The sequence below is a fragment of the Ictalurus punctatus genome, chromosome 2 (assembly GCF_001660625.3).
Source record: "Ictalurus punctatus breed USDA103 chromosome 2, Coco_2.0, whole genome shotgun sequence".
Taxonomy (NCBI): Eukaryota; Metazoa; Chordata; class Actinopteri; order Siluriformes; family Ictaluridae; genus Ictalurus; species Ictalurus punctatus.
In genome coordinates, this window is record NC_030417.2 from 15,554,239 (window position 1) to 15,576,491 (window position 22,253).

General features: G+C 39.1%; 2 protein-coding genes across 2 annotated transcripts; both read right to left on the reverse strand.

Annotated features, from left to right (window-relative positions):
• Positions 1-2,454: 2,454 nt before the first annotated feature.
• On the reverse strand, positions 2,455-8,483 carry ube2ka (ubiquitin-conjugating enzyme E2Ka (UBC1 homolog, yeast)). The gene is made up of 7 exons (XM_017462055.3): positions 8,324-8,483; positions 5,708-5,801; positions 4,716-4,774; positions 4,365-4,447; positions 3,945-4,044; positions 3,442-3,570; positions 2,455-3,250 (listed from the first exon to the last, which is right to left on the reverse strand). Exons 1-7 carry the CDS (start codon positions 8,384-8,386, stop codon positions 3,176-3,178), a joined length of 603 nt encoding a protein of 200 aa, XP_017317544.1. The 5' UTR covers positions 8,387-8,483; the 3' UTR covers positions 2,455-3,175.
• Positions 8,484-10,701: 2,218 nt separating this feature from the next.
• On the reverse strand, positions 10,702-20,306 carry klb (klotho beta). Its single transcript, XM_017484658.3, has 5 exons — positions 19,410-20,306; positions 17,562-18,075; positions 16,870-17,138; positions 14,311-15,445; positions 10,702-11,983 (listed from the first exon to the last, which is right to left on the reverse strand). Exons 1-5 carry the CDS (start codon positions 20,142-20,144, stop codon positions 11,589-11,591), a joined length of 3,048 nt encoding a protein of 1,015 aa, XP_017340147.1. The 5' UTR covers positions 20,145-20,306; the 3' UTR covers positions 10,702-11,588.
• Positions 20,307-22,253: the final 1,947 nt, after the last annotated feature.

Consider the following 22,253-nt stretch of genomic DNA (forward strand, 5'->3'; position numbering starts at 1 on the left):
TTGTGATTCAATTAAACTAATACTTACTAATACTATTTCAAAACTTAGCCTTCAAAGTGCACTTCTCTGGGAAGTCCGAGCAGGTTTGGAGGTTGCAGCTCAGTGTTTTGATTGTCAGAAGAGACCTCACCAGTCGCATGTGCTTAGACGCAAGAGGATATCATATCACACAGAAACCAGATGCGGCTGCACTCCAGCCGTGCCACCATTCAGCTGTCAATCAGCAGCAGACGGTCAGTGGAGACAACGCGCTGATGGAGGTAGAGATAAGAGGCTGGTGTGTTGCCAGTTTGTTTTATATCTGCATTTGTACTGACATTATGTCCATTTATTTATCCAATCATCAACCTTCTATCTATCTGTTAATTTCTGCATTCCTTGTTGGATAATGTGCTGAGTAGTGTGTAGAAAATAGGGTGCAGTACAGTTATGTGATTTTGGTGCGCTAACACACACACACGCACGCACGCACGCACACACACACACACACACACACACACACACACACACAAACAAACAAAGAGAGTGGCGCAGCAGGTAGCTAGGCCTCCTTGCAGGTCAGGTTACTGTCTGTGTGGACATACTGTGCATGTTCTCCCTGTGTCTGTGTGAGTTTCCTCAGGGTTCTCTGGTTTCATCCCCCCTAGGTGTGAAAGTGGGTGTGTATAGTACAATTAACTATTGTAAATATTAAGCACACACACACAAAAGATTATATACATAAAATGATTACTACCTTCCACTTCACTCTTTAGGAATACACACACACACACACACACACACACACACACACACACACAAACACACACACACGCACACAGTCTCAGCATGTGTTCAGTGAACCATCTGCCACCACTTACACACACCTCACTGAACACAAATTTAAATACTCCACAACATAGACACACACAGAGATGTTAGCTTTACACTTCATATATGTGTGTATATAGATGATCAGACACTTATTAATGCTTAAATGTGTTACCTTCGTTTACTAACATCTATATCCATGAATACCCATGAAGATAGCTATTTCACATAAGGGATTATTCCTAAAGATAGAGCAAAAAGCTATCTTCACAGATATTCCAAATGTTAACTACCTATGCTCTTAGATATTTCTTAATGTTTGTGAGCTATTATTAAGGATATTCCTAATATTAGGGATAGTCCATGAAGATGGCTAGCTAAGAGTAGAGAATATTCCTGAAATGGCTAGCCAAGAGTAGAGAATATCTCTGAAGATGGCAAGATAAGAGTAGAGAGAATACCTGAAGATGGCTCGCTACGATTAGAGAATGAATATTCCTGAAGATGGCTCGCTAAAATTAGAGAATATCCTTGAAGATGGCTCTCTAAGAGTAGGGGATATCCCTGAAGATGGCTAGCTACGATTACAGACTATCCCTGAAGATGGCTAGCTACGATTAGAGAACATCCCTGAAGATGGCTAGCTACGATTAGAGAACATCCCTGAAGATGGCTAGCTACGATTAGAGAATATCCCTGAAGATGGCTAGCTACGATTAGAGAATATCCCTGAAGATGGCTAGCTATGATTAGAGAATATCCCTGAAGATGGCTAGCTACGATTAGAGAATATCCCTGATTATGGCTCGCTAAGATTAGAGAATAGTTAGCTAGCTAATTTTAGGGATTATGCCTGAAGATAGCTAGCTAACATAAAACAAAGTTATCAAACAATTGGCCTAGGGTTTAAATGTTCGCTAGGTTTCTCTCTCTCTCTCTCTCTCTCTCTCTCTCTCTGTGTGTGTTTGTTTACAACAATATTCACAAATGGGTAGTGGGATTTTCTTGAAAGCTAAATTCACTAGCTGTGGTGCAATGCTGCCATTAGTGTAATTTTAGTCAGTGTTTCCTTGGCATTTACCAACATGCCTTGGCCAATAGCTAGCTTCCATGTTCAGCCTATCACCTTGAACAACAAGTGTGTACTCACCTTCCAATGTTAAAAGCTAGCCAGTTAAAATAATACTCCCAAAGCAATTTAGCTAACGTTAGTGAATATCCCCAAACCAAACTAGCTAATTAACATTAGAAAATAAAAACAAGCTAGCTAAAACTGGAAAATAATGTTAAAAGTACCTAAAGCTAGTCAGTTAACATTAGAGGATATTCCTAAAGTAATTTAGCTAAAGTCAGGAAATATCCCCAAACAAAACTAGCTAGGTAGTATTTGAAAATGTAAATGTTAAAAAACAAACAAACATTCAAAAAAAGTAGAAATGTTAGAAAATAATGTACCAAAAGCCTGCCAAGTGACACTGGGTATATTCCCAAACAAATCTAGCTAACTAACTTTAAAAATGTTGGGGGATGCAAAGTAGTTAGTATTGCTGAAAAATGATTGAATTTCCATTTTTTTTTTTAAAAAAAAAAAAAAAGAAGAAGAAGAAAAAAAAAGAAAAAAGAAAAACACTTAGCACAATGAACTTGCTGTATTAGCCACGAAACTCTTCGGTTTATTTCACTTTTCCTTAAAACAATAATAAATAAAAGCATCGCCACATTGCTTGAATTTATACAGACTTTAATAGCTTTATTTACAGATGAAATCTTTTCTTTCTTCTGCTGTTTCTGCAGTCAATGCTTTGTTCAGTGAGTGTGATTGTTTACTTCCTTTCTTACTCTCTTTATTGTTTTTTTTTGTGTGTATTCCAGTCTTGATCTTTCGCAATAGTGTAATGTGTGTCAAATGTGAGAGTGGTGTTGGAGTGTTTTTTATTTTGATTTACTGGCATCGTAAAGATGGGATTCCACATAAAAGAGCTTGAGTGATTGTGCAAAATGGAGGAGGGGGAAGATATGGAAACGTCCAGCACTGTGATAAGAATTACGTGATCAGTATGAGGAGGACACAGAGGATGGCGATGACAAAAGGTGAGAAATACGGAATACTGTTGAGGGAAAGGCACACTTAAATCAGAAGGGGGGGGGGGCAACGTAAGTTTGAGATGATGTGAGAGTTTAGGAAGAGACTGTAATGTCAAATGGAGAGAGAAAAAGATGTAATGGACTCGTAAATGCATTGTGTTGGGGAGTCGAGGTGCTTTTTTATCCATATAGGAAGTGAATCCAACTTGGACATGGGCGGAGTCAGAGGTGTGGGAAATCTGGATAATGGGGCGTGGGTGGTGATCATGGTGCTGTAGGTTCAGTTGCTAAGCAACAATTCCGTAGCCGTTTCTACATCCCAGGATTTTGACGACAATGCCACTATTACCGCGTTCTGAGAAGAAGAAAAAAAAGAAACAGAAGACAGCAGATTTGTGTAACACTAGTGCTTCAATATATTATATATAATTATATATATATATATATATATATATATATATATATATATATATATATATATATATATAAATAAAAAGGCAACAAAAGACAACAACAAAAAAAGTAAAATAACTGTGTGATACTCACTTTATCAAAGCCCATAGCACAAAGTTTGTCTATTTTGCGTGTGTAGTCTGGACTGGAGACTGGTGCACCTGCGTAAACGTGTGACCAGAGCCGAGCCGTCTGCTTAAACATCTCTGGGTTCTGCTTATACTGGATACACACAAAACCATGCAAGATGTTACTCAGAATTAAGTTGCCTTCTGAGCCTAACTTTCACACTACAATAATATTGCTCTGAATTTATTATGTAAGACGCACATACTCTTTATCCATTTATAGTTACAGCTAACTGTGGAATGTTCATGAAACAAAGTCGTCCGTCCTGAAGACTTAGGAACAGCTGCTGTTATAGAAAACCAAAATCAACACCTTTCTGACCAATCAGAATCGAGAACTCAACAGCGTTGTCGTATGAAGGAATACAACACACACTTGCTAGATAATTAGGAAATTTGTATTTTCCGCAATGAACAGTAAACAGTTACGACGTCTTGGTCACAATCCGAGGAAATTGTTCAACCCACCTGATTGGCCACCACTGCATCCTGTGGATCGTCTGGCTCTGCCGCTGCCAATAAGGCCTGTAGAGACAGCAGCACTGTCCGGAGTGTCATGGCCGCCGCCCTGACACACACACACACACCGAGAGACTTTCATTTCAATGGCGTACACAGTCTATAAAATAGGTTGATAAAACGGAATGAAAACTCTTGGACCTGTTTGCTGATACAGAAATGCAAAATACTCATTATTTTTAATAAAAACAAAATCCGGACTAACTGCTCGTGTGATACCGCCAAGGTGCATGGATCAACAGTATGTTAGTTCTGGTGTGATGTAAAAAATAAATAAATGAAAAATTTGGGAAGGTGAAAATTGGGAACTAAAAGACTAACACACACACAGTAACACTCTCTAACACACACTAACCCAAAGAGTCTTACCACTGGTCCTTTAAAATATCCAGACATATGGCACCAGTTACTGAGCTGATGTTGGGATGCCAGATCTTTGTAATAAACCGTACCTAAAGCAGAAAGATTTCAAATTTTGTAGATATTTAATATTTAGTGAGATATAATTTTTTAAAAACAGGACTAGTTTTCATTTTACAGTACATTTTGGCACAAAGAGTGTTTTCTTTAAAAATTACAGTGTTTCAGTTTCAAAAACCCTCTCCCCACCCACACTCACACTCTCTCTCTCTCTCTCTCTATCACACACACACACACAGAAGAATGTGTATCAAATCTAACCAAACCAGATTAGCCTGGTCAACGCTCACTCACACATACCTTTGGAGGATTGAAGGGATATGTTTCTGGAATTTTAATTTCTAGCTGGTATCGACCACCTGATGAGGAAAAACATATGGAGCACAAGATTAAAAGAAACACAAAGCCAAGATTTACACAAGAAAGACCAAGAAATAGCAACAGTAATTTGGACTAATAAACACTAAGAATGTTACACGTTCATGTTCTTTTGGCTTTGTCCACACGTAAGCTGCATCATAAATGGGCCGTACATAAAATACACGGGCTGCGTCCGAAATCGTGTACCACCTTACTACACAGCAGGCTTAAAGCAGTACACCAGAGCAGTAGTATGTCCAAATTTTCATTAGGCGAGAAATTCCCGGATGGAGTACTGCTTCCAGTGTGATTTTGCGATGTGCAACCGATGGACACTACGCAAGTCAAAAATCCCATAATGCAACGGGACTGCTGCAGACAAGCTAAGAATAATAATAATAATAATAAATAAATAAATAAATAAATTGCGGAAGACGTCGGCACTTTTTAAGTATTAAACCTTGGTTAAACAGGACTTGTTTAACAATACCCGAATAAACTGTTAACTTGTTGAAGGTTTAAACAAGAAAACAGTTGTCACAGTGTTTGTGATCTCCATCATGTCTTAACGGGCTGAGCTAACGGCAATGAATTTACCTCAGCCTATTAACCCCGCCCACATTAAATTACTAATTCAGTTAACTTTCCTGATGTGAATTTTGGCGTTAGTGCTTGTGATTTAATCTGGTGGTCCCTTTTAAGATTTGTGTGGTTATGATGACGTCGAAAGTCACATGACAATGCCAACATGGCGGATGTAGTATGTCCGGGATTGTACTCATACTACACACACATACTGATTAGTATGTACTGTTTCAACGGCCATGCAGTAGATACCGTCATAGTACGCGATTTCGGACGCAGACATTAAGTTAACTGATTTAATGCGACTGAATAGTCACTTTAAGCACAAACCAATCTACACTTCTTGCCTTCGTAAGGTGTGTCAGGTGGTCCTGCGATCTCCCCCTTCAGTTCTGTGAAGTTCTCATCCACCAGATCGACTTTAATCTGGTTTTTGCTCGTCTGTGGACAAAAGGCTTTACTTTAGTTTTTGACTGGCATTCTTAGATTGTAATAAAGTACTGTATCGACCTCCAAAATAAGAAGGGCAGAGGTATGCAATTAATATTACCATGATCAGTTACGAGTAGGTATGTACCGAGATCACATCACAATACCTGCCCATACCTAGAGCCCAACAGGGCAACAGAAATGCGTTCGCCCTATCGTCGAGAGATTGCAAGCTTGAATTCCACAACCACCCACGGCTGGGAGTCCTATGGAGCAAAACTGGCCATGCTGTCAGGGTGGAAGGGGCAAACTCTGTCTCATCTGCCAATCACAGTGACACTAGCCAATCATTTGCATCTGTGTGTGTAGAAGAGGCGGATATCACTTTCCTCCAAGTGTGTTACGTTGCCCTTGGAGACAGCATGAGCAGCAGTTTGAAAAGATGTTGTTGGCTGGCTTCACGTGTTTCACAGGAAGCACATGTCAGCCTTCACCCTCCATGTAGTGGTCTTAGGATAGGGCTGAGCTGGCTGGTGGGTGGGAATTGACCAAATTGGGGAGGGAAAAAAAATGCGAAAAACATTTTACATTGCAACACGTTTATGTTAAGTAAACGATGCATCAAATATAAAAATTTTCATAAGCTTGTCATTTTCATTAACTGTGTAATCGATTAGATCAACGTGCGTCTTCATCTTGTGTTCATTATTTCGCCTTTGTACCTCACAGAAACTCTATTCAGTCCCTCCAGGATTCTGCGTTTTTAGTGATCACAGAAATAAATGCAAAATGAAGCGAACTCCGCAATATTCGGAGGTGCTTGCAATTTTTCCGCAGATTTGGGCCACGACACATCATGTGACATCATCACAACATGCATTCAGCCAAAGGCCTCTTCGATTCACGTGTCAATCATGAGTACAGCTCCTTTACCAACACGAAAGAAAATAATTTAGTGCAATTCAAGTATAGTATAGTATTCAAGTAAAAAAAGAAGAAAAAAATTGCATGGCAAATTTTGATAAAAGCCACAACAAAATCAAGAATTTTTGCCCACAACAATCACAAAAAAAACTCCTGCAAAATCCTGTCTACTGAAAATGTTGATTCTAAACTTTCCACTGAACCGAAGATCAAGCTGTCGGTTTTTCAGGAAAAGTATCAAACTTTTAAACATGAGAAAAAGGGAAACGATTTAATTTCTTAACTTCTCCCAGGACATAAATAGGTTGCCATTATGTGATGATTTCACTCACTATTGCATTCACTTCATAAAAGCAACTTGGAGTCATGCGACAAGATTCAGACGACTACAACACAAACATGCGCTTCAGTGTGTGAGCTTGGAAGACTATAACTATAACGCAAACATGCGCTTCAGTGTGTGAGCTTGGAAGACATGTTGTTTCATGGTGTGAATCTGTTGTGTGTAACACACAACGTATTTGTGGTTGCAGCAAACAGTGCCTTTAAATGTGTCCTGACAACATGTGGGTTGTCACTGAAGTCACCAGGGGGCAAATTAGGGTCACCAGTCCACCAGAGAACCTCGAGGAAACCCATGTGGACATGAGTAGAACGTACAAAACTCCACAGAGTAACCAGGGTCCCTTGAGCGGTAAGGCGGCAACAGTACCACCATATCGGCCTGGATGGATGGACAGTGAAACATTTTTAAATACTTTCTTATTTAGGCCACACACACACACACACTTTTGGTTTCATTCCAAATACTGATACAGATATTTGGAGCACTAAACAAATAGTGTCACTGCGTTTACACCCTTAGTGTGCAAGTTGTCTTGCGATGGATGGACTGGCATCCTGTCCAAGGTGTATTCCCACTTTACACCCAGTGTTCCCAGGATAGACTCTGAATCCACCAAGACATTGACTGATAAAAAGACTTATTAAACACTGAAGATGAATGAATGAATTATTGTACACATTTAATAATGCCTAATTTCTGAACCCTTGGTGTAGTAGTAAATGTTTTTCCCCCTATCTAGTGCACTTGAACAGGGATTTAGTTCATATCATTCAATAGGTGACTAGCACTGACTTTAATAAGCACTAGTTTAGCTTAGGTAAAGCTATTGTACATTAACGTGACTCTAAAGGAGCATATAACTTGTTTTCTTCACCATACACTTCATAAATAAATCACTAAAATCATAAAAATCAGGTCAGGTTGGACTCATGTCGGCCTGCTTGCTTCCTTATGCATTAGCTTATGAGCAACTTAGCTTAGCTTGCAGTAGACCTGAAGCAAAATTATCAACAATTTAAACTTGGCAACGTCATGCCGCATTGTCTGAAAGAAATAAAAGAAAGAAGGAACTATTTCGCGTCGATACAGAGACGGAAGCAAAGTGTATTCATTGTACAAATGCTAGCTAGAGGTTAACCTAAGCATTAGCACAAAGCTAATGCAGTACAGTAGGGTAAAAGGAAGTTGTGTGTTAGCTGAGCATATTCCCTCAGCCAAAGGAAATCATAAACGGAAAATGAAGTGCAAATGTGTGTAAACTGACCTCTTCGCTTTTAAGGACTTCTTTAAATTCCCGTTTTATCCTCTGCACCGCGATGTTAGCCATGCTGCTGTGTGTATATGTGTATATGTGTGTGAGTGTGTATGTGTGTGTGTGCGCGTGGCCTCGGATATGAATTGCTAATACTCACAGCCCCCACCTCACTTCTCATGCTATAGCTCCGTTTCGGTGTGAATCGAGACTGAAACCGGTTTCACGATAAAATATGAACAAAACCGTAACAGGGTTCAGGGATTAATTTGGGATTTGTATGAGTACCAGTTTATATTATTTCATGTCATGTCATGTCATGTCATGGAGGTCACAACAACATTCCTCTCATGGAAATATCGCTGTGGAGGAATTATGGAAAACGACCACAAAGTGCCAGTAATGTACACTGACATCTCTGTTTCAACTTTAAAAATTATATATACACAGTAATTATAACTAAAATGATATGGAAATGTTTTTTATTTTGGTCATTTTCTAACTTTATGTCAGGTCTAATGTCTTAAACCTTGTTAGTCCTGCTGCAGAGAAAAACTAAACAATAGAAACCCTCATAGAATTTGTATTTTAATGGTCAGAATGGGAATTATATTGGTTTTAATGTCAACTGTAATGGTCCCTGTGGGTCTCTACTGGTAATTTTTCCTATTAGTGGCATGTTATGTCTAGTGGATACCAATAATGATAATGGTTTTAATGGATAAGTGATGGTTTGTAATGGTATTTGTAGTGGAAATCATTAGAATTCTGTGATGGTTTCTATTGGGTTTTTTTTAAAGTGTGGTTTTATCATGATCTAATCAGGTTTTTGGATAGTTACATGCCACAGTGAAACTGTTTATCAATTAATTCAGTTTGTCTTTAGATACCGGCTGTCCAAATCATCATCAAAACAGAGAAGAGCGCTTACAAACTCCATACAGATGACGATAGACAAAGTTTTAAAATGTTTAAATGGCCTAATAAAAGACACAAAACTTGCTGGATTTAATCAGTTATTCTTTTCTCCAATTATGTGATTCAGCAATGTTGTTTTTCCATAAGCAACTAAGATTAGATTATAAATATAGAGATACAATAGGTGTAGCATCTTTCATTGGTGACAGAACGAAATCTTTAAATGAGATGCTCTCCGTCACATTTAGGGGTAACCAGGGTTTACTGCTGGATGCAAAAGAGACACATATTTCAGTTACATATGTGGGTCTTTCCGAAAATGTTGCCACTAATTTAGAAGCACAAATTGTATAGAATGCCTTTTTAGGCTGTAGCGTTACGATTTCCGTTCACTAGAACAAAGGGTCCAAACACTTCCGAAAAGCAAGCTCCATGAGTGGAAGAATTCGAGTGGCCTGCATAGAGCTCTGACCTCAACCCACTGAACACTTCTGGGATGAATTGGAACGCCAACTATGTGCCTCGCCTCACTAATGATCTTGTGGCTGAATGAGCACAAATCCCCACAGCCACGCTCCAAAACCTAGTGGAAAACCTTCCCAGACGTGTGGAGACCAAATCTGGAATGAGATGTTCAGATGCCCAAAAACGATTGGCCAGATAGTGTAATATAATAAGCAGTCACTTAGGGCCACCAGGGGGTGCCATAAGAATGCATATACAGTGTATAAGGTATAAAACATTTCTCAAAGTGTGGTCAAGTTACCACCAGTCCTATAAGAGTACTTCTATATAGCACAGAAATTGGACATTATTTATTGATACCCCCCCCCCCCCCAACCCCCCAAAGGTTAATTTTATTTAGAACTTATGAAATGCATTGAAGATGTTTCCTATTTGAGAAGTTTTAAGAAAAGCCTCCTCGGTGAAGTTAACTCAGGTCACTGGTTGAGATGCTGCTGAGAGTGTATATTTTCTAGGTTTCTATTCAGTAATATTTATATTTGATATGATAGCTTGGTCATTGTATAATTCTGTTTGTGTTATTACATTGCAACAGTGTGTTCATTATTATTGTAACATATTGCAGTAGAAAATAGTATGTCTATTATATTAAAGCATTAAAATATTCATACAGTCTGTTTGTTCTATTTAACACACTTTAAAATATACATCTTTCACATGATACTGTTTCATACTCCACTACTCTTGGGAAATAAACAACCCTTCCAAGAGCATCTCCAACTTTAAATCTATTTTCTCAACTACAATCAAGTTAAAGTATCTTTCATTTGATCCATTTTGGCAATTGCATAATTTCAGTGCTTAAGAATATGTAAAACCCACTGAGATGTGCAATTTTTTGTAAGCTTCCTGAGTTAGACTGTAATCACACATGAATGAGTTTGTTTTAGTTAATATGTTCTACTAAAAATTCACCTGATGGCAAACCCAAGATCACAATCCTCAAATGCACGGACACTCACATTTTTTTTTAATAAAAAACAAAACAAAAACAAAAAACAGTTATTTTATCATACAATAATCACAACATATATATTTATACAGTATATACAGTTCAAGGCCTCAGTACTATTAACAAATCAAATGTGTTGATGGATTAAAAAACATTTTTTTGTTTTTACATACATCTAAAAATCTTGTGAGGTTTTGCCAGCCATGCTCTTATCACTTATGAGGACAGCAACAAACAAATAATATAACATAAGTAAATGCAGATTGTGGAAATGTCAGGAGCATTATTTATCTTTGACATTAACTGAAGCTGTCGACCAAAGAGGCCCGACAGAACGTTGTGCATTCAAGTTACAAGTCACTAAGACAGAACATCTGAGATACAACTAATAAACAGAGATTTTTTTTTTTTAATTCAGCATTAACCCATTACACATTCATTAGTAAATCTGTTTTTAAGTCATTCTGGTGACTATGAATGCAGGAAATTTTCCTCTCTTCAATTTTGTACAGTTCAACTCAATTAAACAGACATTATCACAAAACAATAGACACTATCACAAAGCGGCTTTACATAAATCAGGATGTCTAATGCGCAAGCTAGAGGTGACAGTGGCAAGGGTAAACTCCCTGAGACAACATGAGGAACAAAGAAATTTTGAGAGAAACCAGACTCCAAATGGAACACATCTTCTTCTAGATGACATTGTATTATTACTGGCTCCAGAAGCAAATTTCACACATCAAAATTGACTGATTAGTTACATTTAAGCTAAATGATGGCAGTTGAATTTTTTTTGTTGTTGCTAAACTCCATCTGTGAGTGACAGGGAAGAAGGTGTGCACTTCTTCTTGCTAAGTAGTGACCAATAGAGAAAGGTCTTCAGTGTCTGTAAACCACCCGTCTCATGGCTTGGTTCACCTTCCTCTTCCTCTTCTTCATCCTCCTCTTCCTCCTGCTCCTCCTTATCACACCAATAACCATGATGCCGGCCAGCATAGACACACTGATTGTGACACATACGCCAAAGAAAAGCAGTGGTTTGTTCTCACAGATCCAACACTCCGCTTGGCTCACGCTTGGCGCGCAAGGCGAGGCCACAGGGTCTGAAATGGCAGGAAAGCCACGCTGAGAAATGAGCTGGCGGTAAGTGGAGACAGAGGCTTTAGGTCGGGAGCGATGATGTGAGGAGAGGAAGAATCCGAAATCTGGAGCATGATGGTCTTGCAGCTTCCAGACATAAAAACCACGCACATCTACTCCATCAAGCTCACGAGCTACAGAGAGAGAGAGAGAGAGAGAGAGAGAGAGAGAGAGAGAGAGAGAGAGAGAGAGAGAGAGAGAGACAGAGAGAGAGAATTAATTATCCATATTTACCCATTAGTTGTTCATGTTACTTGTCCAACATTCAGTGGTGGCTCATCCATCAACCTTTTAACAAATGTTCAACTTCATAAAATACTCATTAACAACGTCATACATTTTAAAGTTTATGCTAATGAACTCTTTTGCGTGACCAACAATTTTTGAAAAATTTTGCTATTTGACAGATACAGTATAATCCCATGTTCCATTAATTTGTTCACCCTTCTAGATGTTTCACTATCATGGAGCAGTGTACTCACTGCCCATTTAGGGGTCAAAAATGGGAGCTGCTACAAGCACTAAGAGCAGCACACTGGGGGCAGGAATCACGCTGCTCCATGCTCGGTGGAGGAGCAGCAGAAAGGACTGTTAATGATAGGGTTGCCAGGATAGCATCTTTTACGCCAAATTGAGCTAGTTTAAAAATACTCTGCAGCTGCCAAGTTGTTGCTCTATAGCAAATAATTGTAAGTAAGTAAGTCTGCAAAGGCAAATTGTAAGTGCAGACAGTGTGCCTATGATGTCCAGATCTAGTTCTTTTGTAAGGTATATTGCAAAGATTAAGACAATCTCAATCATCACCCAATTTTTTTGTGATAATTTCAAGTCTGAGATGTAGTCTGGCAAGAAATTTTTACTGAAACCTGGCAACTCTGGTTACTTCTATTACGTCTTCTGTGTGCACCAAATGTTTTCTCCATTTGAACTCCGTTGTAACTGCACTAGCAATGTTGCCCTGATGTCAGAACTGCTGAATTCTCACGGGAATTAGGAAAATGCAGCACTAACATTTCAGTATAAACACATTTACAGTGTTTCTGGGTGGAGTTTCCCTTTAAATCAAATCACCAACTTGTCACATGATATAAACATTAAACCCACTGAGGAAAGTAAACTTATAGCAATTTATAGAAGTGGGTGCATGTCGAGAGAGGAGCACACAACAGAACCTGGTGATTGAAAGAAGAGAAGTCGTAGGTGATGTAATCGAATGTAGGTAGCGTCCCATCCAGGATGTATTCCTGCCTCACACCCAGTGCTCCCTAGTCTCTGGATCCACCACAACCGTGACCAGGACTTACTGAAGATGAATGAATAATTTGTTGTATGGAATGATTTCATATGAGGTTTTCTTAAAGTCTATATCAGGAGAGTTTGTTTTGAAGAAGAGTGTGTAGTGCACTTGTGCTGCATATGCTCCAATATGTCGCAATAAAAATTCCATAGCGTAGACACATTGGTAAACATAAGAACATCAGATTGAAAGTTCAATACACATCATGGCATTGTATCACACACACACACACACACACACACACACACACACACACACACACATTGGTTGTATCATCTTTGTGAGGACCTTTCATTGACTTGACTGTATTAATGTAGGTAAATAATGCAATGCCTAATCCTAACCCTGTCCCCATCCCTAACTTCATTAACTAAAGTAAATTCTTCACTCTTTTTTCTTAAAATAATTTTTTATTTTGCATTTTTGAAAACATGCCCTTTCTAAAACATTCCCTCTCACACACAAACACACTCGCAACTGCACAACATGGTAATGATCTCAAAGGTCATCTATAAACTCTGGTTGTAAGAGCGAGGTCAGCTGATAAGCATTAGTGTGAGGAAATGCTTCAGCAAAGCTGTGTTCTGTAACCTTTGACCTTTGATTGTATGAGGGAGAGGTTCTGGCCAATAGTGGAAAAACAAGAGTTTTTCTCACAACACACTTGAGCAACACGTGATTACAAACAGCGATATTGCAACAGACTGCACCGTCACTGACACAAGAATCAAATATATACAAATGTTCTGCCATAAAGTGGAACCTATTAATAATTTGACCATAGATTGCTTCATCAAAGAATGACGTTAGCTTGCTAATGTTTGGGGTTAAACTTTTACATTTACATTATCAAGAGATTGTCATTTCAAATCTTGCTACATTAGCTATGTAGCTTAATTAGCTATGCTTTTTTGGTGGGAGGGACAGATTTCCTGTGTTTCCTTTCAATCAGAGCAATCCAAGTTCATTATGAGTGTGTGTTTAGGTCATGTATCAAGAAAAAGGTGGTTAGTGCTCTTCTTCAAGCTGTTGTTCAGAAAAATCTGGTGTTTTTATCAGAGGAAGCATGGTCATTCCAGGGAATTTGCTACAAATACAGTTTGGGAAAAGAAAAAAAAGTTGCATCAAACTTGGTGTTATATTAAACATGCATCTCTGTCTTACCCTTCAGTGCTTCCTGCATGTAGCTCTTTATGTATCGCTGCCTCAGTTGGTCATTATGGGATGCCTGGTCATCAATTCCCGTGGCTGTGATAATGACAGGATGACTGTTACCATAGCGATTCTTCATCCACATCAGGACTCTACGGAGCCCCCAGGGCACAAGAGCTTGGCCCTTATTAGAGGACACCCATGTTGGATCTGTCATGAATGAGCAGCAATAATCACGGACAGATGAGCTATGTTCGAGGTCTTGTCTCAATTTTGGGTAAACCAGACGAGTTGTGAAGTGATTGAGTGCAATAAAATCCAGGGCCCCTTTAAGCTCAGACCTCTCCTCATCAGAAAAGTGTGGCATACGGAAGCAGTCATGGCAACTATTTGTATCAGTATAGTCTATGTCCTGTAGAATAGGATCAAGGAAACGTCCAAGTTCAAAGAACAGGAAGTGTTGGACAGCACTGGCGTGAGAGTCTACAAAGGGATTGGCCGGTTCCACCCAATCAGCATGGAGTGCAAAACTTATCGTCGCCCCCTGGTGTTGACGGAAATGTGTGTGGTAGATATTCCATGCACGAGCATGTGCCATCAACAAGTTACGCACTACCCAATCTCTTTCTTCTGCACTCACATTATACACTTCTGTCAGACGATTTGGTTCATTAACAGTGATCCAGACATCCACAAGTGGCCCAAATCTTTGAAAGCAATATGTGGCATATTCAACAAAGGCATCACTTGTATTTGTATTCATCCATCCACCTTGGGCATGCAGCAACCTTGGTAAGCCCAGTGTGTGTGACCTGAGGCTGGGGTGGTAGAGTGTAACAGCTACACCGATACCCTTTTTCTGGAGCTCAGTTAGCATGCAGTGGTAATATTGCACTGTTACTGCATCCGCAGACAGGATGTCACCATTGGGGAAAAGCCGTGGCCAATCCAGGGCAAATCTGTAATGCGATGACCCTGTGACTTCTAGGAGGCGGATGTGATGTTGAATAGCGAGGAAGTCGGTGCACTGGGAGCCACGGGTGCGAAGAGTTACTCCTGAGACAGGATGGAGGGATCCATCGCCGCTGAAGTTCCAGCGATACAGCACAGGATCAGTGAACTGAGGTGAAAATGGCTGTAGATGGACCTGCGAAATTAGAGATAAAAAAGCATCACCGAATGTGGGAAAGGTGCTAACACAGGCCTCCGCTCTTGAGCCAACAATATGAGTTCCTGTATTTTCTGGAGGTCAAGTATCTACAGAGTATTTAGGATATATGGAGTCTAGTTCAGTTCTCTTAGTGTTGCCTTAATCCATCTGCTACCAAGATCTGCTATCACATGTTGACATGACAGCAAATTTGGAGCTAGTCCTGCCTATTTGAAACTTGATTGCCAATTAGAAGCTTTACTACCCATTAGCAGCTGTACCACTGATTTTAGAGCTGTACACATTTGGAGCTGTACCAACCACTGTGATCTGTACCACCAGATTGAATGCGTACCACCCTTTAGGGGCTGTTCCACTCAGTAGGAGCTGTATCACCTGATTGGAACTGTACCTCCAGTTTGTATCTTTACCCCTATTTGGAGCTCTACCACCCATTTGGAGCTCTACCACCCATTTGGATCTCTGCCACCCATTAGGTCATCCATTTGGTTTAGCAATACTCATCAATGTCAAAATGTTTGAGATGGCCAATCAAATCAAAGAAGGCGGGCTTTAAGTTCACAGATGCCCTGTGATGATCCAGTTTTAATGGTGAAAGAGTGTGAGATAAGATGTATTCTAAGTAGTTAAAGTTTAATATTTGACAACTCTTTTACGACAGAAATGTTAAACGACTGACAATAATATTCAGGGATGCAAACATTTACGTGATTCATATAATGTAATGTGTTATTGTCAATGTGACAAGACAAGAAACATTAATGGAACTGTTTTCTGCATATTAGGCAGATGTTTAAGAATGAATGTGTGCATATTGTGAATGAATGTAATGAATGTGGTTACCTGCCTTTACTGGTAGCCTTTCGGTAAATTCACTTATCTAAGAAAATAATTCATAAAACTAAAAGTGGGAGAGTTATCATCTTCAGATAACTCCACCACTATTTTGCACTCTATTCCATAAAATAGCTCTATTCCATAAAATGGCAGAAGATAGTGATCATGAGCGTTTAAGATGCACTATAAATGCACCATAAAAACTATACTTCAAGTGGGCATTCGAGAGCTTTGTATAGTATGGACTGCTTTTAGAGTATAGCAGTGTAAACATTCTTCAAAATTCTCCTTTTGTGTTTCACTGAAAATATAACAGCATACGGGTTTGGAACAACTTGAGGGTGAGTAAATAAAGTTTGTCTTGCTAGCTAGCCATCTAATTTGTCTTGCTAGCTAGCCATCTAATTTGTCTTGCTACCTAGCCCCTAGCTAGCTAAGCCTGAACTCGATTATGTCCGAGTTCAGGCCTACCGTAAAAACCCTATGAAATGGCCACAATATAATTAATGTACAAAATGTGGTAGCAAAAAGAAAATAGTGTCCTATTTTCCATTTTCCCTGACCTGCAAGATAAAGTCTGCTACTCCAAACTGGAAATTGCAGGGAAAATGGCCATCAATGTCTCGCTCTGTCTCATCATTAAGAAAGCCGTTGTCCTTGACGATCTGTCTGTAGTACTGCGCTGTTGATTTCGGGACTCTGTTGCGCTCAGGGTGGTTGAAATCGATGTAGAATAGTCCTCTTCTTATGCTGTAGCCGCTATTCCACTCAAACCCATCCACCAGAGACCAGGCTGTGTAGCCAAAGACCTTCACCTGGTCCATGACCACCGCTAAAGCACAAACATACAGAGTATCCTAAATGTATAACACTTAAATAAATCATTAAATGTATGTCACTGTTTGAAGTTGAAAATTTGTAATTCACTCTGTAAGTGGCTTAACACGAGCAAATGTGATTATAATGTTGTTGGGGTTTTTTGAGGAAAAACACAAGGGTTTTCAATTATATTGAAAGTGCTAATTTACCACATGTAGTGGTAAACTTGATAACCATTAGAATTCTAGCAAACTGCATAATAAAACTAGGTTAATCTAAAGATTAAAATATATACATTGCTTTGCATGCTTTTAATGTCCTGCTTTGTGTCTATTATTGTGCCTGAGTAATTTCATTTGGTGCAAAAAATTCATTATACAAATTGTTGCTATTATTATTTTCACTGTGACTCATGATATTCACCATCTCCTCTAACCTTGAAGCACCTGGTTAATAAATCTCTTCATGAGGTAAATGGCCACCGTGTCTTCCACTCCCACAGAGGCGTCAGAGAACCAACTGCTCTCTGCCACCAGCACTGGAGGGTCCTCATACTCCTTCTGGATCCAGCCAAGAATTTTTCTTAGGTTCAGTGCCCCTGTCTGGCCGAAACGGGCCCAAACTCTTCCTGCGCGTACTGAATCAGGCCCAAACGCCAGCGAGAAAAAATCAGCGGTGCCACGCACCGAAAGCTTTTCCTCTGGTGTAAAATTTGGGACCAGACCCAAGTGGGAGGAACGAAGGGATGATGGATAGTCCCCATCTCCATGAATAGGTTCCGCAAACCAGCCTATCACAGCCTCTACAGACTTCTGACACATCTCCACATTTGCTGGTGTAGCCTGGGCTTTGAAAGGCTCCACCCAATATGAGCCGAGTGTGATGGAGATTTGGCCATGCTGATGGGGACGGAAGTGCTTGTTGTAAACGTGCCAGGCTGTAGCGTGAGCCTATGGAATAAAAATGTATACACTTATTTTTCATCCAGGTCAAAACACTTGTCTGATCAAATTTGCATCAAAAAAAAAAAAAATCTAAAATGAAATTTAAATTATATTATCACTTGATTCACTTCTAAAATCCAAACTAGCAGCTATAATCTTAGCCTACTTGTTAGCAAGACTAGCCTAAAAAAGCTTCCGTGTGAAACTAAAGAAACAATTTTCAGACCCCAACATGTCTTGGTTGATTGACTATATTTGTAAAGTATGTAACACAACAGGGTATGCTACTGTTGGAAAGTAATTAGCAACGGGATAGTGTAATGCCCTCAAGCTGATTATTTTCCTATACCATAATGTCTTGAAGTGTTCTAAGTGTCCTCTTATACTCCTGCAATTTGCCAAAATGAGCAATTTTTTTTATTCATTAAAGAATGATGCGTTAACTTTTTTCCTTCCATTTTCACCCTAATTTGGTCACCTATCAATTCCCACCAACCATCCAGCATTTGCCTAACATACAACAGCTAAGAAGCCAGGGATGATGAAGGCTTGCTTCTTCCCAGACACAAGAAACCGAAACTACATCTTTTTGAACTATGCATCACAGGGCAGAGAAACACACATACAGGAAAGAGGTTTCCGCCATTTTTTGCATGAAAAATGAAATTAATATGGCAAATAAAAATGGAACAAGAAAACAGAATGCACACAAACTCCTCTGTCCTGAAGACTTTCTCATGTCGGAAAAGTTATTCTTCCAGTTTCCACAGAAACCTTACCATATCAATGATACCAGTGAGCACTTTAATAAACAATCTGGTTACATGGAGCATCCACCATACCAGTCCCTTTATAAGTGGATTTACAGCTGGAACTCTCGTCAGAGCTGCAGTTAAAGGAAAATAAACCAACACCTTCTGAGTGACCATGTTCAACAATACAAAAGTGCTGTAGTGTAAAAAGTGGTATGACATTGTAACAGTGTGATTAATTATTAATTTTTCTGCAGTCTGCAGTGGATTCCTCTTCAATGCTCAGACATAGACAGTCTGATAAGAAAATTCATCCTTAGTTTTGTTTATTAAAGCAGAGTTCTAGCTCAAAATATTTATTTCTATCAGCATAATTACAGGTATGACTACTTGTCCTTTGACTATAAAATATTTCAAGACACACATGGCGACTTGATCTATACTGAAGTAAAGTTCTATTCTCTGTTCAGTTCTATCATCAAAGCTACGCCTATAAATGGCTATTATTCTCTCCAAAACATCTAACTGAGAAAAAAATTAACCCCCCCTCCCCCCGATTCCCCTTTGACCTCTCGACCTTGTGCTCACCCTGATGAGGTTGTGTGCGACGATGAAAGGTTCAGCAGGGTCGCCGGACACCCCTGGCGCATGAATCCCCGTCCCGTAGCCCAGAAATGCGATCAGGAGTGGGTTGTGTATAGTGATCCAGTATCGCACATCTTGGCCAAATGTTTTAAAACAAAATGTAGCATAGTCAGTGAAAATCTGCACCAATTTCACGTTCCTCCAGCCTCCCAATTCCTCCTGTAGGGTTTGGGGCAAGTCCCAGTGAAACAGAGTCACTACAGGCTCCAAATCAAGTGCTTTTAACCGGCCAATCAGGCGCCGATAATGATCCACCGCAGCAAGATTTGGTTGTCCTGTGGCATTGCCGTCTGGGAAAATACGTGGCCATGATATCGAGAAAGAGTAAAATTTGACTCCAAGGTACTGAAGTGACTCAATGTCCTTTTCCCAGAGCGCGTAACTGCCGCTGGCTGTGTCCGCTGTCACGGTGCTCATGTTGTTCCCTGTTCCAACAGTGTGGTGAGTAAAGTGGTCCCAGATAGATAGTCCTTTCCCATCCTGGTCCCATGATCCTTCAGTTGGAAATGCTGCAGTTCCAACACCCCAGAGGAATCCCTTAGGGAATGTTCCAGACAAGAACTCGCTTTGGTTCAGTGACTCGTACCATAAGTTCTTTCCGTCACCTGATGAACACTGTGCTGTGTCCCAGACTCCTGTTGTCATGAGGAGGAAGGACAGAAAGAAGACACGGGTCATCTTTAAAAAAACACAGAAGCAAATGATACCGGGTCAGAACCAGAACCAGGACTCATCCTGGACAAGAAGAAAAATGAGCTGTATCGTAGACGGGAAGAGGACATCTGAGTTCTTTACCTGCCTACTACCCTATGACTGTCTCTCTCTCTCTCTTTCCCTGTGTTACTCACATATACACACACTCAAAAGCTCGCTGATGCCAGGAAGGAGGACCTCTGATCAATGATTAACATGAACTCTAATCCTTAAACGCAACTATCAACTCTTCCCTGTCTCCCTGCCTCTCCCCCATCACACTTTAGAGAGAGAGGAAGACAATGTTTTCATTGCAAGAACCTTACTATTTAAACGCTTAATTAGAAATCACTGCAGCTTGCAAGAATTGCACATTTTAAAAAATGTGAGATGCATGTTTTTCCTTTACATCAGTTCACAGGACTCAGTGGATAAGTTCACCTGGATGGATAATATTACTACAATCTCATTTTAAACTGTTGATATGAAGTTATTTGTTGAACTATAGGTAGCGGACACCATCCAGAATTTCTGAGTAGGAATTTAAATTTTAGAGTTTAAAATGTCAGATGTCACCAATTATGAGGTTATTATGAGAATGGCTGATTCATCCTGATGCCCTTCTCCTGTTTCATTCCTTTATCTGGAGCTCACATTGTGCTGTTCTGGATGGTCCCACATAGATACCATAAAGATTTGCACCCCGAAAACCAGTTTACGCTTATGTCTCGCCCTTGCTTCCATGTATAATTTCACTTGGATACTGTAGATTTGTATTTAAGAACTGCTGCTGTAATCATAAAGACTGTCCTGTGCTCATCCTGATCCGGGCTGAAAAGTAATCAATACAACTACATATACTCTTTTTTACAGTACTTAAGTACATGGTTCACTGTAATGTTACTTGTTTTTTAATATAATTAAACCATAGTACTTTACTTAAATTTTAACAAATTAAATATTCACCATTTCAGAGTTTTAAAAAATAACGCATTAAACCTATGGAATTAATTAAATTTGTGCAAAAAGTACTGAACATAACTTTTCAAGAAATTAATAAAAATGTACAATGAGAAAGAAGAAAAACACTCTGAAATTGAAAACAGTGAACTCAGTGGCAACAATGTAACATTGTCTTTAAATAAACAGCATTCTTTGTTAACAGTTTTCTAACTAATGTTAACAGTTTTCGCTAATGTTAAGCCCCACGTACACGAGAGTTTTGTGCCACAATGATGAATGTAAACTTGCTGATTGTAAAATAAAAGATTGAGATCATAAACGAAAACTCTGGCAGCGCATTCATAAACCATGATTAGCAAAAACTAAGCTTAGAAAACTGTTAACAAAAAACGCTGTTTATTTGAAGACCATGTTACATTTTCTCCTTGTGAATCATTTAGGCTGGTGTCTTCTTACTTACAATCTTCGAGCGAATAAAAATTATTTATAAATAAAACAACACACCATATAGGAAGATATGCTGCAGGGTCAGATGTGTAAATCAAATCAAACATTAGGAAATCAGATTTTACCAGCCAGAGGTGATGACAGCTTTCATAAGGTACATCCAATTGGGACACTGAAACAGGATGTGATGGTGATTTGGGACGTAACCAGGATGGAGTAAATTAAATCAAATTGAGAGAACACTGCAAGGTAGAAAAAAACAAAACAAAACCCAACAACAATACTCAGCCTTTCCTTTCACTGTATTTCACTTGTTTATTAGTACATGGCAAGAAACAAAGTAATTAAAATAGAAAATTAGATAATAATAGTAATATTTATATACAGATTATATATATATATATATATATAGAAGTATGTAAATTAGAATACGCATTCATACAGTTATAAAATAAAAACAAACAAACCATATATTGCAGTTCATTAAAATAAGAAAAATATGTAAGTTGAAATAAGCAAACATTCATTTACAAATGTTTTAACTGCTACAAATGATCATAAAATGAAATTATGGAAAATTGAAACAACAAGGAAAAAAGATCTCTCCTTCCTAACACTTCATGGAACACATTCTTCCTTTTCTTAAGGAAGGAAACACATAATATGTATTTATGGTACCTGCTT

Excerpts from the sequence above, each read along its gene's own strand:
- ube2ka (XM_017462055.3), bottom strand. The coding sequence starts at position 8,386 with ATGGCTAACATCGCGGTGCAGAGGATAAAACGGGAATTTAAAGAAGTC. Across the intron at positions 5,802-8,323 it reads AAGTCCTTAAAAGCGAAGAG|ACGAGCAAAAACCAGATTAA; the intron begins GTCAGTTTACAC and ends TTTTGTCCACAG. Across the intron at positions 3,571-3,944 it reads ATGCAGTGGTGGCCAATCAG|TATAAGCAGAACCCAGAGAT; the intron begins GTGGGTTGAACA and ends GTGTGTATCCAG.
- klb (XM_017484658.3), bottom strand. The coding sequence starts at position 20,144 with ATGACCCGTGTCTTCTTTCTGTCCTTCCTCCTCATGACAACAGGAGTC. Across the intron at positions 15,446-16,869 it reads TAGCAGACTTTATCTTGCAG|GTCCATCTACAGCCATTTTC; the intron begins GTCAGGGAAAAT and ends CTAATTTCGCAG. Across the intron at positions 11,984-14,310 it reads CATGCAGGAAGCACTGAAGG|CTCGTGAGCTTGATGGAGTA; the intron begins GTAAGACAGAGA and ends CTCTCTCTGTAG.